We start from the raw sequence: 13,786 nt of genomic DNA on the forward strand, positions 1-13,786 counted from the left end.
GGGAAAGTATTTGGCTTGACAGTACAAACGTTTCCTCTCATTTCAGCTATGAGGCCTAAATAGTTGTCAGTCAGTATTTACTAGCTTGATGTTTCAGATGTTTGCCTCAGCTGAGATAATTGGAGGACTTTTTTTGTAATTGATTTTTTCCTCTTTTCTTCAAAACTTGGAGATGTAGCCAGAGGAAGCTGTCTCATTATAATCAACACTAATGAGGCAGAAAGCCAAGCTTAGAAGCTCTGTGGGAGCTTGCAGTGGTCTGTGTAAAGGTGTTTTTGAAAATGACAAAAGGAGCGGGTCCACAAAACAGTCAAGGCTGCATCTTGAGAAGATTGTTGCTGTTTGCTGGCAAAGTTCTAAGGTTAGTGGAGGTTGCTGAATAGTTAACAGGAGCTAATACTTTCTAAACTTTACCTTCCTTTACTCGCCAACTTTTTAAAGTACCCTGTCCTTAAAAAAGTTGGCGAGTAGACAGAGAGCAGACACATTGTCTCCATAAATCTTCAGTTTTCCTGGGCTTTAGTTTGATCATTCCACCCTGCGGATTAAACGCACTATAAGTGAAGTACAGTAGCCAAATTCCACTAATAGGGCTAGACAAACAGTTTGCCGTCCGACTGGGAGCATTGTCAAAGAACTCCGTTTGCCAGCGTTCGTTCTCTGCCATGACCAGCGGGCATATCCATGGGCTTGTCTTCTCCACGTCAGCCTAAATGAGCTCCTCGACGCTCGAGAGGCGAGGGAGGAGACGGGGGGAAAGATGGATGTGGAGTGAAAGAGGAGGACAGAGACTAGGGAGAGAAAGAGAATACACGATGGTGCAGAGAGACCAAAGCCAAACTGTACTGACTACACAATATGTCTGCATGATGTTCTGTAGATAGTCAGCTGGGTGCATTTGTTAGCAGGGGAAGCATTGTTTGGGGCTTGGAGCAGCTGTCAGGCTACGAGAAAAGCGAGCATGCTGCAGACAGAACGACAGACAGATACATGCCGACACCAAGTGCTCTCTAATCCCTCTCCTCTGAGTTGAACAAAGCAATGAAAGATCAGGGGCACGGAGGATGAGATAGTATGCCAAAGTCAGCTGGATAGAAGAAAAACAAAGTTCTGTCTGCTCTCAGTTTGTTCAAGTGATACTGCTAACAGCTAAGGCTGTGATTATTACTGTTATATAGAGTTAGGTGCCATATGGTGTTTTGTTTTGCTCAAGCACACTTGTACACAATGAATGCGGGGAGTCGTGATTGACACCATTAAACAAAGAAATGAAGTAGAAAGAGCTGGATCTATTAAAAGTCAAAAATATGACATCATTCACACATTCTCGTGGAAAACGTCTTAACTTTGGTAGAGCCGGAGTGGTGTCCATTACTCAGGCTAGGTTTGCATCTTAAGAACACTCATCCACACCCAGAGCACACCTCCCATCTGCACAATTACACAGTGGATTTAGCAGCCAGTTGTCTCATTCAGCCGGCTCAGATATGGAGTCAGATCAGACTCAGCTGGCTTTACCCCCGGAGATGATTCTGTTGATTAGAATAAGTTCTGGGGCTGGAAACACACAGCATCTGCTTGCCTCTGCCGCTGCCTCCTGGGTAACGCTGTGCAGAGGGGAACAAACAGTGCCTGGGCGCCTCTCCAGCCTGTTCTCATCCTATACGGCACCTGTTATGTGACGCGGTGAGACTGTTACGAGATCCGCCTGGCTTCATCGTCAGCGTCCCCGTGGGAAAGCCGTCGCATCACACTGGCTTTCTCTAGAGATGCATTAATCATCAATCATCCACCAAACACTCATCTGCTCATTGTCGTGACTTTTTTGTTTTAATCTAAGGGATGAAAAGAAAAACCCACAAAAACAATAAATTAAAAAAACACATTCATGTTCAGCCATGCTGGCTCAGTTGTTTTATAGATATTGTTGAGTGCAATTACTGCTTCTGGCCAAACTCAGAAGAAGATGAATCTTGATGATAGCCAGAAATAAGCTCTCACTTTTCCTTAAACACCACCATGGGGTTTATATTTTTAGTTGTCTCCAATTGCCATAAAATTTAAAACAGATATGCATCACAGCTTACTGTTAATAGGGACTAATTCTGCTCATTTCCATTTCCTCCATGTTTTTATTCCTGGACCTCGAGTAGCTTTTCATGATTCACATTTCAAAATAATCCTTGTTTTCTTGCCTTTGTGTAGCTTCTCAGTTCATCCCCTCTTAAAGAAGTTTAAGCTTTCTTCCTCCTCTCTAAGCTAACTTTCTTGTGATTGGCTGCCTCTCATAAACACATGCCCTAGATAATCATAGCATGATACCCCTCAGTGATATCAGAAGGAGCCAAGAATAGAAAAAAAGCTGTCTGATTCAGCATTTAGAGCAATCTGATTGCTCAGTTTTAGGCTAACACTTCATTCGTATGTCATTATTTGAAATCTTGGCTACTTGACTCATCAGCCTGTCAAAATTTTCATTCATCAAATAGCTTTGTATTTACATGTTGAATTGACACAGGTTTTGCTCAAAATATTCACAGTCCAAAGAAGATGAATCAGACTGATCCCCCCCAGTTTTGAGGTGGGGGTGGGGGGTGGGGGGGGTTCTTTGATTTTAACCTGACTTTTTCGTGTCTGCAATGGATTAAATATTCAGTTTATCTACTAAAGTTTTATTTTTAAGACTCTTAACACTTCCTGCAAAGTCTTCAGTGTGCATATGTGTCTGCGCAGGTAAAATATGTAAATTGCAGCAAGGCAGTAATTATAGCTCAGTTAGTACCATTATGGTCCAAAAGGACTAAAATTTCCATATGCAGTTAGTTTCTAGCTCTGTTGAGCACGACTCCCTCTCCTTGAGACGTGCTTTCTTAGAAACCCAGCAGTGGAGACAGTAGAAGCAAGCCCTCCAGTGCATTCCAGAGCTGGTATCAATAAGAACAGACATAACACTGATCAGGTCAGTATTACATTACCGTAAATAGGAGCTGGAGTGGAGCTGGATTGCAGTGTGGCTTGTATTAAATTCTTCTTTGCTGTCATACCTTGGAGGTCATGTATGAAATCTGAAATTCTTTGTTAACCAGCACATATCTGAAAAAGTGCATTAAACTTATAATAAATGACTGATATCCAATTAAAATGTAGGTTAGAGCATAAGATTTGTGTTTAAAGCCTCTGTGGGAATGATGTGTGGAGTCTGTGCCTGATTTATTTATTTCTTTTTTTGGTCACTCTTCCATCTCTGCACGCAGCAATACCCTTGAGACTACACGCTGAAAGAAAAGTGATCCCATATTTCTTAGTTTTATCTGACACACCTCCTAACAGCTTGTCCACTCAATATCCATTGATTTACCTGCAGTGAGTGTGCTGTGTTTCCCTCCTCGTTGTGGAATAAACGGAATGAAACTTGAAACCTTCCTCCCTCCTTTCCCTGCTCAGGGCATTCTCTTCTGTACCGGTGAGTGTCTGAAAGCCCCCCTAGACCTGCTGAAAATCTACCTGCATGAGTCGAACCGGGTCTACAGAGACAAGCTGGTGGAGGAGCAGGACTTCCAGCTTTTTGATAGGCTGCAGGCAGACACAGTAAAGAAGTTCTATGAGGTGAGAGTTTTACAAAGTTCAGCGAAGGAAGACAAGAGCGGGAGGCTGGAGGCTGGGGAGGGAGGGAAGTGCGGGATCATTAGGCTGCCTGCTCTGTGTCTGGACCTGGACATCAGTGGCCAACACAGCGAGGAGAGGAGAAAAAGGAATGTTGGGGGAGAATATTAATCAGTGTGGTGTGGGGGTCTGCCTGTCATGTCCGTGCTGTCAGCCTGGCAAATTGGAAAACATTTTAATGGTTTTCTGTCCACTGCTCCCTCACTGCACTCCCTAGCTCTATCACATGCACACTAGTCATCCCACAATGAAGAACCTGACAAGTGTATGTGTACATACACACACAGAAGGAGAAGGGAGAGAATAACCCTGCTCATGTATAGTTTTCACAGCTGGCAGCTAAGGTAAACTTATGACATTTTGCCCCTGTGCCACAGAGCAATATGCAGCATGGTTTACTGCTATATTTTTACATGCAAACAAGACAATGTTTAGAGACTTTTATAGTCTCTTTAAATACTACAGCTGAACGTGATAAATATGTAAGCTTGCAAAAAAGTAGAAAAATAGTCTAATTCATCACATCTACTGCAGCTATTTGTTTTCCGAGGAAACCAGCGTGCTGAACAGACACACAGTCTTTCCAGTCAAATGTTTTGGGCCTAACACTTGCCAGAGTGAAAATGAACTAGGTCACCCTCTGCGCAGCTGTGATATTCAGCTGTGTCCCTGTCCAGACTGTTTAGGCTTAACACTAATGTTATGCTGACAGGGGTAGTGTGTGGGTCTGTATGTATGTTTATCGCTGAAATGTGTGTGTGTGTTTGCGTGTGTGCCTCCTGAGGACATGGAGGAGACTCTGGAGCAGACCAGAGAGATGAACCTGTACTGCCACTTCGCCCATGGTCAGGGGGAGGCCAGATACATGGCCGTAGAGTCCTGGAGCAGCCTAAGTAAAACTCTGCTGGAGGTGCTGGATAGCTACAATGAGGTCAACGCCACCCTAAACCTCGTGCTGTTTGAGGACGCCATGGCTCACATGTGAGTGGAAGTTTGAAACCCCGGGGAGGAGGAGGACTACAGATAGAGTTAAAAAAAATGTATCTGTTTTTTTATTGTCTGTCAAGACAGTCGGCTGGCTTCCAAGGTATTTTAGGATTACCGCTTCCATTTTATAGACTGTCAAACATAGAGACAGGTGAATCTGTGAAAAAATAAAAAATAGCATATATCATGACAATTTAATCCAGACTGGATGCTCAGTCTAAAAGTATTTTGGTTGCAAGATTCAGAATCAAAAAATCTGTCGTCATTAAAGTTGATTTTTACAAACAGTCAACAAATTCCACAAATAGCCAAATACACCAGTCCTCTGTGCCACAGTTCCTGTCGTCCAGAACGTTTGATCAGCGTTTTCTATTCCTAGAAATAACATCCAGATTGGTTACATTAACATGTAGCTAATATTTCTTCCATATTTGGTTTAAAATCTCAAACTGAATAAAAATGCCTTATTTAAACACCTTGTTAAGAAAACAAACCTAAACTGATTGACGCTTCAATCAGGTCTCCGGGGGTAGAATTAGACTGATTAGAACAGGATGTGCTGCTTTTCTCTTCCCCAAAACAGCAGCTTCCTGAGCTGCTCCTCTGTGGAGAGTTTCTTTAACTAAGAAGTCTTTAAGACTAAAAGAATTTAGAGAAGTAACAGCAGCCACTTCACCGAGTAGATAAGCAGATGAAATAAATGCTAAAGAGATTCAACATTTTTCAATAAAAAATTTTAATTAAATAAAAAAAAGTCTGCATGTCACCCCGGCCTCTGTAGCATATTTTTTTTTTATTTTACCAGTTTCCCGTCTTAAAGTCTTCTAAAATGTGTAATTATAAGACTTTTATTTATACGGCACATCTAAACTAACAGCAGATGACCCAAAGTTCTTTGCAGTCTAGGCAGATAGATTAACATTCAGTATACAAAGTAATTAGTGATCAATGGGTTCGTAGTAAGGAAAATAGCATGACTACATCTTACTGATTTTGGTCTTTTTGTGGGGTAATTAACAACATATAAGAACAACAATACTTGGGCAATATTCAGTGGATTTAAAATAACATTCTTAAAAACTAACGTGGACAAGTTTTTAGTAAAGGAGGTGATGACTGGTTAGAAAATGTGTGCGAGCAAAAGATTGAGTTCTGCCTGCTTATTCAATGCACTTTTTCAAAGTGATGTCATAATGCCACCACAAAGTTCTTGTTCTGTAAAGGTCAGCTCTTTTGTCTATCTAATGTCTGACACCTGTTATCAGCCAGCATAGATTTATGTCCTGAAATGTTAGCATGGAGTAAGATTATCTGTCAGACAGATACAGAAACTGTTTCTCATCATTTTATAGATAAGTTAACCAATGAAAAGAGAAAAGTGTGCTTTCTTACATTTATGGCTTTAGCTACTGTAAATAGTTCATCTCTAACTGTGATATCATATCTGATCTGTTTTTGGTATGAAATGTGGAGCTAATTTTAAATTCACTGCGACTGTAAGCCGGGCGCACTCACATTAGGTTTGAAGCACTGATTGGATCTTAGGTGGAAGCTAAAAGTAGATGAGTTGAAGTATGGCATCTCAAAGGAGGAAAACTTTCAAGTTAAGCCTTGCAGGAAGTAGAGTCAGCAGTTTGTGTACTATCACTGAAAACAGCTGAGTTAGCAGCTGCAAGTAGTCAAACTTTTACCTGAGTATGAAAAGTGTCACTTGATTTTTGAACCGTGGAAACAACTGCCAAAGCAGTGAAAGCAATTAAAGTGAAAGAGAAAAAAGCAACCGAGTTGTTAATTGGAGAGATTTCAGTTCACTTGAATTTTAAAAGATCTAAATTGAAGCACTTAAGTGAGTTTACAGCATCAGAGAACTGACTCTCAGGTGTCAGGTTAAGTGAAAGCATTTATTGTAGATAGAAAAAGTCAGATGTGAAAAGCTAAAGTATCGTCATCTCCAGCCCAGGACTGACACGGAAAGCATTTAAAGTGAAAAAGATAAAAGCATTTGAAGAGATTTAAGTGAAAATGGGTGAAGTTTTAGAACTGACAGCAGCTGCAAAACGAAGCCGTACTGTTGACGAACACAGTTCAAGAAGTTGGGAGCTTTACACAACGACAGTTAAAATTGAATCTAAAGCTTTCAAAAGCTGCTAAACTGTGATTTGAAGCACTCTCAGCAACTAAGTCGACATTTACAGGTAAGAGCTTAACGCACTTAACTGTAATGTAAAAGATGCAAATGGATAAAGTGGAAATTGACATGGTGAAGTAGATGCAGTTTGAAGTGTAATAAATCTTAGTCGATGTGTCAGTTGAGTTTAATTTACATTAAACAACTTAGAAGTGAAAGCATAGAAGCAGAAGATGTATCTATGACTTGCTAATGTGGATGTGCAAGCTCGAAAAGTTGCTGAATCATAATTAGAAGTGTAAGAAAAGGAAGCAACTGAACTGTCAGAGATTACATTTACCAGGCCAGCTGAAGTGAGTGTCTTTTGGCACAAACGGAGCAACAGAAGCGATAATGAAGTAATTTCATCGACAACAGCAGCACACGTCTTGTGTTACTAAAATCATAAAGATTCTCCGGAGCACAGTGCAGCTGAGTGTAATGTTTGATATATTTCATTGCTGTACGTGTCAGTGGAACAGTCTGGAGTAGACGGTGGTGACAGTTAGCATTAGAACAGAGAGAGCAGGAGACAAACCTTTTTGTCTTCTGCTATTTGTTGTATGAGTCAGACATTTTTATCCGGCTCTCTTGTCTCACCCTTTCATTCATTCCTCCCCCACACCTCTCCCACCCCTGGCTGTCTGCTCCTCCACATAAAGCTGCCGGATAAACCGAATCCTGGAGTCTCCACGGGGTAATGTGCTGCTGGTCGGAGTGGGCGGCAGCGGCAAGCAGAGTCTGACCCGGCTGGCTGCTTTCATCTCCAATCTGGAGGTCTTCCAGATCACCTTGAGGAAAGGCTACAGTATCGCTGACCTAAAGGTTTGAAGAGGAGTACTTGACAAACAGATCATCCTGTAAAAGCATGTTTCATTTAAAATCTAACAAAGTTTATTATGTGCATGCACTTTTGCCAAACATAATCCTCACAGTATATAAATTTAAAGCACTCGGGCATGTATCGCTGCAAAATAACAAATCTTATTATGGGTGCCACTTTTCCCACTCCAACCCTCTCACTCTCCCTGTCATCCAGAGTGACCTGGCGTCCCTCTACGTGAAAGCTGGCGTAAAGAATATTGGCACTGTGTTCCTAATGACTGATGCCCAAGTGGCAGATGAGAAGTTCCTCGTTCTGGTCAACGATCTGCTGGCATCGGGTAACAGCAGGTTTTGCTAATTACTGCATGTCATGTTTAGCAAGAGAGAAATGCTTTCATTGCACAACAGCAACACATCACTGTGGTGCCATTTTCGGCACCATTACTCATGTGCTACCAACACATTATTGTGAAAAATTGCAGAGGAGGCTCAGACTCACAGCTACATTTAAACGGGGCATTTTAATAATCTAATGAATGGAAATTACTGTTAATAGAAAATTACTGCAAAGCAATCTGTGCTAATGTTGGCTTGCAATAGTTTTGTGAGTGTACCGTATCACTTTAAGTAGGAAGATATTTAGGATATGAGGCGTGTGCCAGCAGATGTCGATGCATTATTTAGTGAAACACTGCTGCCTGCCTGAAAAGAAAAGAACAAAAAGAACAACTACACAGTTACCCGGGGTGCTGTCATATGTGCGTTACTGACACAATATTTCAAAATATATTTACTTACTGTCAATAATATAAACGAATAAAAGAGCAGCTTGTGAGGCGTGCATGGACAGTAGTGCGAACGACCGAACCTGGCAACACCATTACATGTTTATCATGAAACGCTTTGTTTGGTGTTCTGATGTTTATGGCAACAAATATAAGCAAACACAAGCTGGAATTACATGTTTTTACTCCAGTATACTGTTAGTAGCTGGTTTCGCTTAAATGGGAAATAGAATGATTTGTGTATAGCTTTATTTGGTGCATCATTCATCCATTAATACAACCACTTTTTGCTGCACCCAAGTGCTTTCTTTCTAACACTCCAGAGTAACTAGCAGTTCAGCATGCTCAGATCGATATTCACATATTTTGGCACACAGCCTGGAGTAGCCAGGGATTGAGCCACCAGCCTTATGTTTAGCCTCCTCTATCTAGTGAGCTACAGCCAACTGTGAGCTTATTGAAGGCGTTAGAGGTACATACTATGATACACATACTACATACTTTTTACTCATTTCATCAAAGCTGTCTAAAACAAAATTAATCTGGCTTTAATCCAAGGAGAACATGACACTGCATTTGCAGGGAGGATGATGAAATATAATATATACGGAAATCCAAAGAATTAGAATTTATATGAAAGGCTTTTTAAAAACATATAGATGTTAATAATTGCCTTGTGTGTGATGATGTTCATGTTTTGTTCAGACTGGCCCACCTGTTATAGGGAGGAGAAGGGATCCAGACACAATAAAGTAACATTTCTGGGGCAGTGCTGCAATGTATGTGCATCCCAGGAATGTAGTAGTCATTTACAGTATTTGAAGTAAAACGCTGATCCAGTTGAATATTTCAATTTTGGAGGTCGAGTGTTTTCTCAATATGTGCACAAAGGCAGGAAATCTCTCATCAACAGAACCACCCAACCCTCCCATCAGGTCCCTTACTTCCATTTTTCATTGGCATTAAATACTCATACAGTGTCCGTGTGAACTTGGAATAATTAAAGGAATGTGGGAAAGCATATTTACATTTTTAAATGTAAAAGCTATAATAATGGAAGTTCATCATATGATGAAGTCATCAGCTGCCGGAAAACATGATTGGAGATTTTTCAATGCAGAGTGCTACTCTGTCAGAAACATGTCCTCCACGGTGCAGGATGGATGGATGTATCTATCTATCTATCTATCTAGGCTCTGTGTGCGGGCAGGCGGAGAGGAGGATCCAAACACAGGACTCGAACATAGATTTGAGAATCAAAACCACAGCTTTATTGCTGGCCAGAAAACAAAACATAAACCAAACATGAAAACACAAGCTGGAACACACAGGCACGGTCTGAGGGTGAACAGACGTTAACGACGCGACACTGACATAAAAACACACTGGGTTTAAATACACTGAGGGAGTCATCAAGGAATTAGAGACAGAAGGGGGACACAGCTGGGAGAAATAAGACCCAACGAGACAGGGAGAGCGAAGCCGGAATACTGACATCAGACAGGAACAAGAACCTTCAAAGTAAAACAGGAAACAAAACACACTTTACTAAGACACAGACTAGACAGAGACAGACTAGACGCTGACCAAAGTCTACTAAATAATAATCATAATCACAACAGTATCAGATCATAATATAAAAAAAAAACTAAATAAAAAAAAAACACCAAGATAACAGAAACACCAAGTACCAGAGAAACATAAAGGAAAATCCATGATGCAAAAGTACCAAAACATAATGAACTCAAAATACTGGGTCCAACGGACCCAGAACCGTGACAGTACCCCCCCTCTAAGGGCTGGCTCCCGACAGCCCAAAACGAAAAAGCACAGAGCACCAGGCCAGGGCGGGCGGAGGGGGCCCAGGACGGAGGGTCCGAAACAAAAAGGAGCACAAGAGTCCAAACACACAAGAAGGCACATCAAAAACAAAATGAAACAAAAGCTCAAGAGTCCATGAAGAGGTCAGGAGACCGACCGTGCACACGGCAACGGCGGCGACAGGCAAAACAGTTCTGGAGGCCGACCGTGCACACAGCAACGGCGGCAACGGGCAAACAGTTCCGGAGGCCGACCACTTGGAAGGCAGTGGCGGCCACTGAGCAGGTCCGGAGGGCGGCCGCGATGCCAGCGGCGGCGACAAACCTTTTCCGGAGGCCGTCCCCGAAGGCCATGACGCCACCTTAGAGGTCTGGAAAATGGCCGGCAGAGGCAAGGCGGAACGGATCGAGCTGGCTCCGACGGCGGCGTGGCAACCGCAGGACCAGACGAAGGCGAAGGCGGAGCTGAGGCCGGACCAGACGAAGACGAAGGCGGAGCTGAGGCCGGACCAGACGAAGACGAAGGCGGAGCAGAGGCCGGACCAGACGAAGACGAAGGCGGAGCAGAGGCCGGACCAGGCGAGGCTGAAGCGGAGGCCGGACCAGGCGAGGCTGAAGCGGAGGCCGAAGCCGGACCAAGCGTGGATGAAGAAGCGGAGGCTGGACCAGGCGACGGCGTGGGCGGAGCTGAAGCCGGACCAGGCGTGGATGATGGCAGCGGGACGGCTGCGGAACCTGACGGCAGCGGGACGGCTGAGGAACCTGACGGCAGCGGGACGGCTGAGGAACCTGACGGCAGCGGGACGGCTGAGGAACCTGACGGCAGCGACGCTGCAGGCGGTGATGCAAATGGTGATGATGTGAATGCCGTAGGCGGTGGCGTGAATGCTGCAGGCGGTGATGTAGGAGTCACAGGGGATGTTTCAGCAGATGGTAGCTGAACAAACTTCCCCGGACCGCCAGCAGATGTGAGGATGTGCTGGCTGGGTCCTCCAGGACCCTCAGCTAATGAGGCGTGGTGCTGGGCGGGCTCCTCGGACCCTCCAGCAGACGTGGCTTGAGGCTGGACGGGCTCCTCGGGCCCTCCAGCAGACGTGGCTTGAGGCTGGACGGGCTCCTCGGGCCCTCCAGCAGACGTGGCTTGAGGCTGGACGGGCTCCTCGGGCCCTCCAGCAGACGAAACATGAGGCTGGCTGGGTTCCCCCAAACCCCCAGCAGACGAAACATGAGGCTGGCTGGGTTCCCCCAAACCCCCAGCAGATGAAACATGAGGCTGGCTGGGTTCCCCCAAACCCCCAGCAGACGAAACATGAGGCTGGCTGGGTTCCCCCAAACCCCCAGCAGACGAAACATGAGGCTGGCTGGGTTCCCCCAAACCCCCAGCAGACGATACTTGAGGCTGGACGGGCTCCTCAGGCCCTCCAGCTGACGACACTTGAGGCTGGACGGGCTCCTCAGGCCCTCCAGCTGGAGCAGATGCAGGGCCAGAGGCAATAGGGACCCCTGACTGAGGGTGGAGATGAGAGGCTGATTTAGCAGAAGACAAAGCTAACGATTCCTGCACTAGCTGCGCTACTGACTGGGCCATGGACCGTAATAAAGTCTGCAAAAAGTCTGATTGAGGTAGCGACTGAGCCATGGATAACTGAACTTGAGGTGATAGTGGGGGTGGTGGTGGAGTTGGTGACTGGGCTACAGACGGCTGCTGACCAGGTGACACTGGAAACTGTGCTACAGACGGCTGCTGACCGGAAAACTGAGCTGAAGGTGGCTGCTGACCGGAAAACTGAGCTGAAGGTGGCTGCTGATCGGAAAACTGAGCTGAAGGTGGCTGCTGATCGGAAAACTGAGCTGGGAACTGCCATAAAGGTTGTAGTGATGGTGGTTGTGATGGTGACTGAGCTAATCCTCCTGAGCCTTCTGAACATGACAAAAACTGCTGGAAGGGCTCACCTGAGCCTCCAGCTGACACAGGAACGGGTGCCGGCACCAGCTGAACACCAAACCCTTCCACCCGAGGAACTGAAATGGGTGGAGGGGAACGCTGGGCCCGAGCTACCCTAGGAGCAGAAACAGGAGGAGCGAGAAGCTCAGGAATGGTCTCAAAATGCCCAATATTGCCAACTGGGTCTGGGCATATAGTCTTAGCAGAGTGGGCAACCTCAGAAACATTCAACCGGGACAGAACAGTCCCTGGGAAGAGCCACGGTCTTAATAGACTGTAGAGAGGTGCAACTAGAGTCCTTAAATGTCCTTGGGGAACAGACAGCCCCTTCCTTCAGAGAGCCTGAGTTACAGCCTGCAATTTCTGTCCCTACCAACTGCCTGCGCCCTTGCTGAACAGTACATGGTTGAAAGGCTGGCTTAGAAACATTAACCACCCCCCTTTCAGCTGACTTGAAAACAGAACTTGAAGCCTCCGGAAATTTCACAGCAGTTCGAACATTTCTCCCCCCAGATTTAAGTGGAGTAGTCTTATTCATTTTAACACTAGGTTCAGATTGGGCAGAATGAAAACCGGTTCTTAAATCCTCAGAGCAGGGGTTCACAGGGTTAACAAACACAGACTCAACTACCTTTAAGTTAGTGGATTTAGATTCACTTGAATGGCAGGTAGTCTTCAGAATCTTAGGGGTGGATTTATTGTTTGTTATGTTCATGAGTTCAGGAGGTGCATGAGATAGACAGTCTTTGTTGCTCACCACTGCTGACTGTCCAGAGGAAGCGGAGCGACGGCTGCGTGAGCGTCGCTCACTCTGGGAAGAGGGAGATAAGCCAGACTGCGAATCCTCCTGCAGACCGGGCCGAAAGTCTTTCGGTGGGCCGGGCTGGGACGAAGAGGCGGGAAGTTTGTGTAGCTCCGAACGTGGAAGTCCCAAAAACAAAGCAAAGGATTGCAGTGGAGTAAGCCCAGTGTCTTCCACCACATAATCCTTCTTTCGTCGCTGCTTGCCCCTCCTGCAGGGCCTGAATTCTGAGAGCAGCGGTGGAGTGACGCCAGAAAACGGAGGAGCTACTGCCGTCGAGGGAGAGCGCTTGGCCCCTCGCATCCCTGGCGGAACAGCTGATGGAACGGCGGTAGCCATCGCAGTTTGGAAGCTGCGGGACCCACCCAGAGCCAAACGAGACCCATCGAATGGTGACTCGTGCTCCCAGGCACACCTAGCCCCCTGCCTCTCCCTCTCCTTGAGGAAGGTGGAGACTGCGGGTCGCCGATACCATACGGAGTCTGCTGGATCCATTACTGGTCGCGTCGTTCTGTCAAGGCTCTGTGTGCGGGCAGGCGGAGAGGAGGATCCAAACGCAGGACTCGAACATAGATTTGAGAATCAAAACCACAGCTTTATTGCTGGCCAGAAAACAAAACATAAACCAAACATGAAAACACAAGCTAGAACACACAGGCACGGTCTGAGGGTGAACAGACGTTAACGACGCGACACTGACATAAAGACACACTGGGTTTAAATACACTGAGGGAGTCATCAAGGAATTAGAGACAGAAGGGGGACACAGCTGGGAGAAATAAGACCTAACGA

General features: G+C 45.3%; 2 protein-coding genes across 2 annotated transcripts in view; one reads left to right on the top strand and one right to left on the bottom strand.

Annotated features, from left to right (window-relative positions):
- myocd (myocardin) overlaps nucleotides 1-13,786 on the bottom strand; it is a 550,512-nt gene that overhangs the window by 243,860 nt on the left and 292,866 nt on the right. The window lies entirely within an intron of this gene.
- Nucleotides 1-13,786, top strand: part of dnah9 (dynein, axonemal, heavy chain 9) — a 186,561-nt gene that overhangs the window by 76,850 nt on the left and 95,925 nt on the right. The window contains exons 49-52 of the mRNA XM_082543074.1: nucleotides 3,445-3,606; nucleotides 4,448-4,644; nucleotides 7,480-7,642; nucleotides 7,857-7,980. Of these exons, the coding sequence (XP_082399200.1) occupies nucleotides 3,445-3,606; nucleotides 4,448-4,644; nucleotides 7,480-7,642; nucleotides 7,857-7,980 (646 nt within the window). The remainder of the gene's footprint in view (nucleotides 1-3,444; nucleotides 3,607-4,447; nucleotides 4,645-7,479; nucleotides 7,643-7,856; nucleotides 7,981-13,786) is intronic.

Source organism: Aulonocara stuartgranti (assembly GCF_965226115.1).
Source record: "Aulonocara stuartgranti genome assembly, chromosome: 8".
Taxonomy (NCBI): domain Eukaryota; kingdom Metazoa; phylum Chordata; class Actinopteri; order Cichliformes; family Cichlidae; genus Aulonocara; species Aulonocara stuartgranti.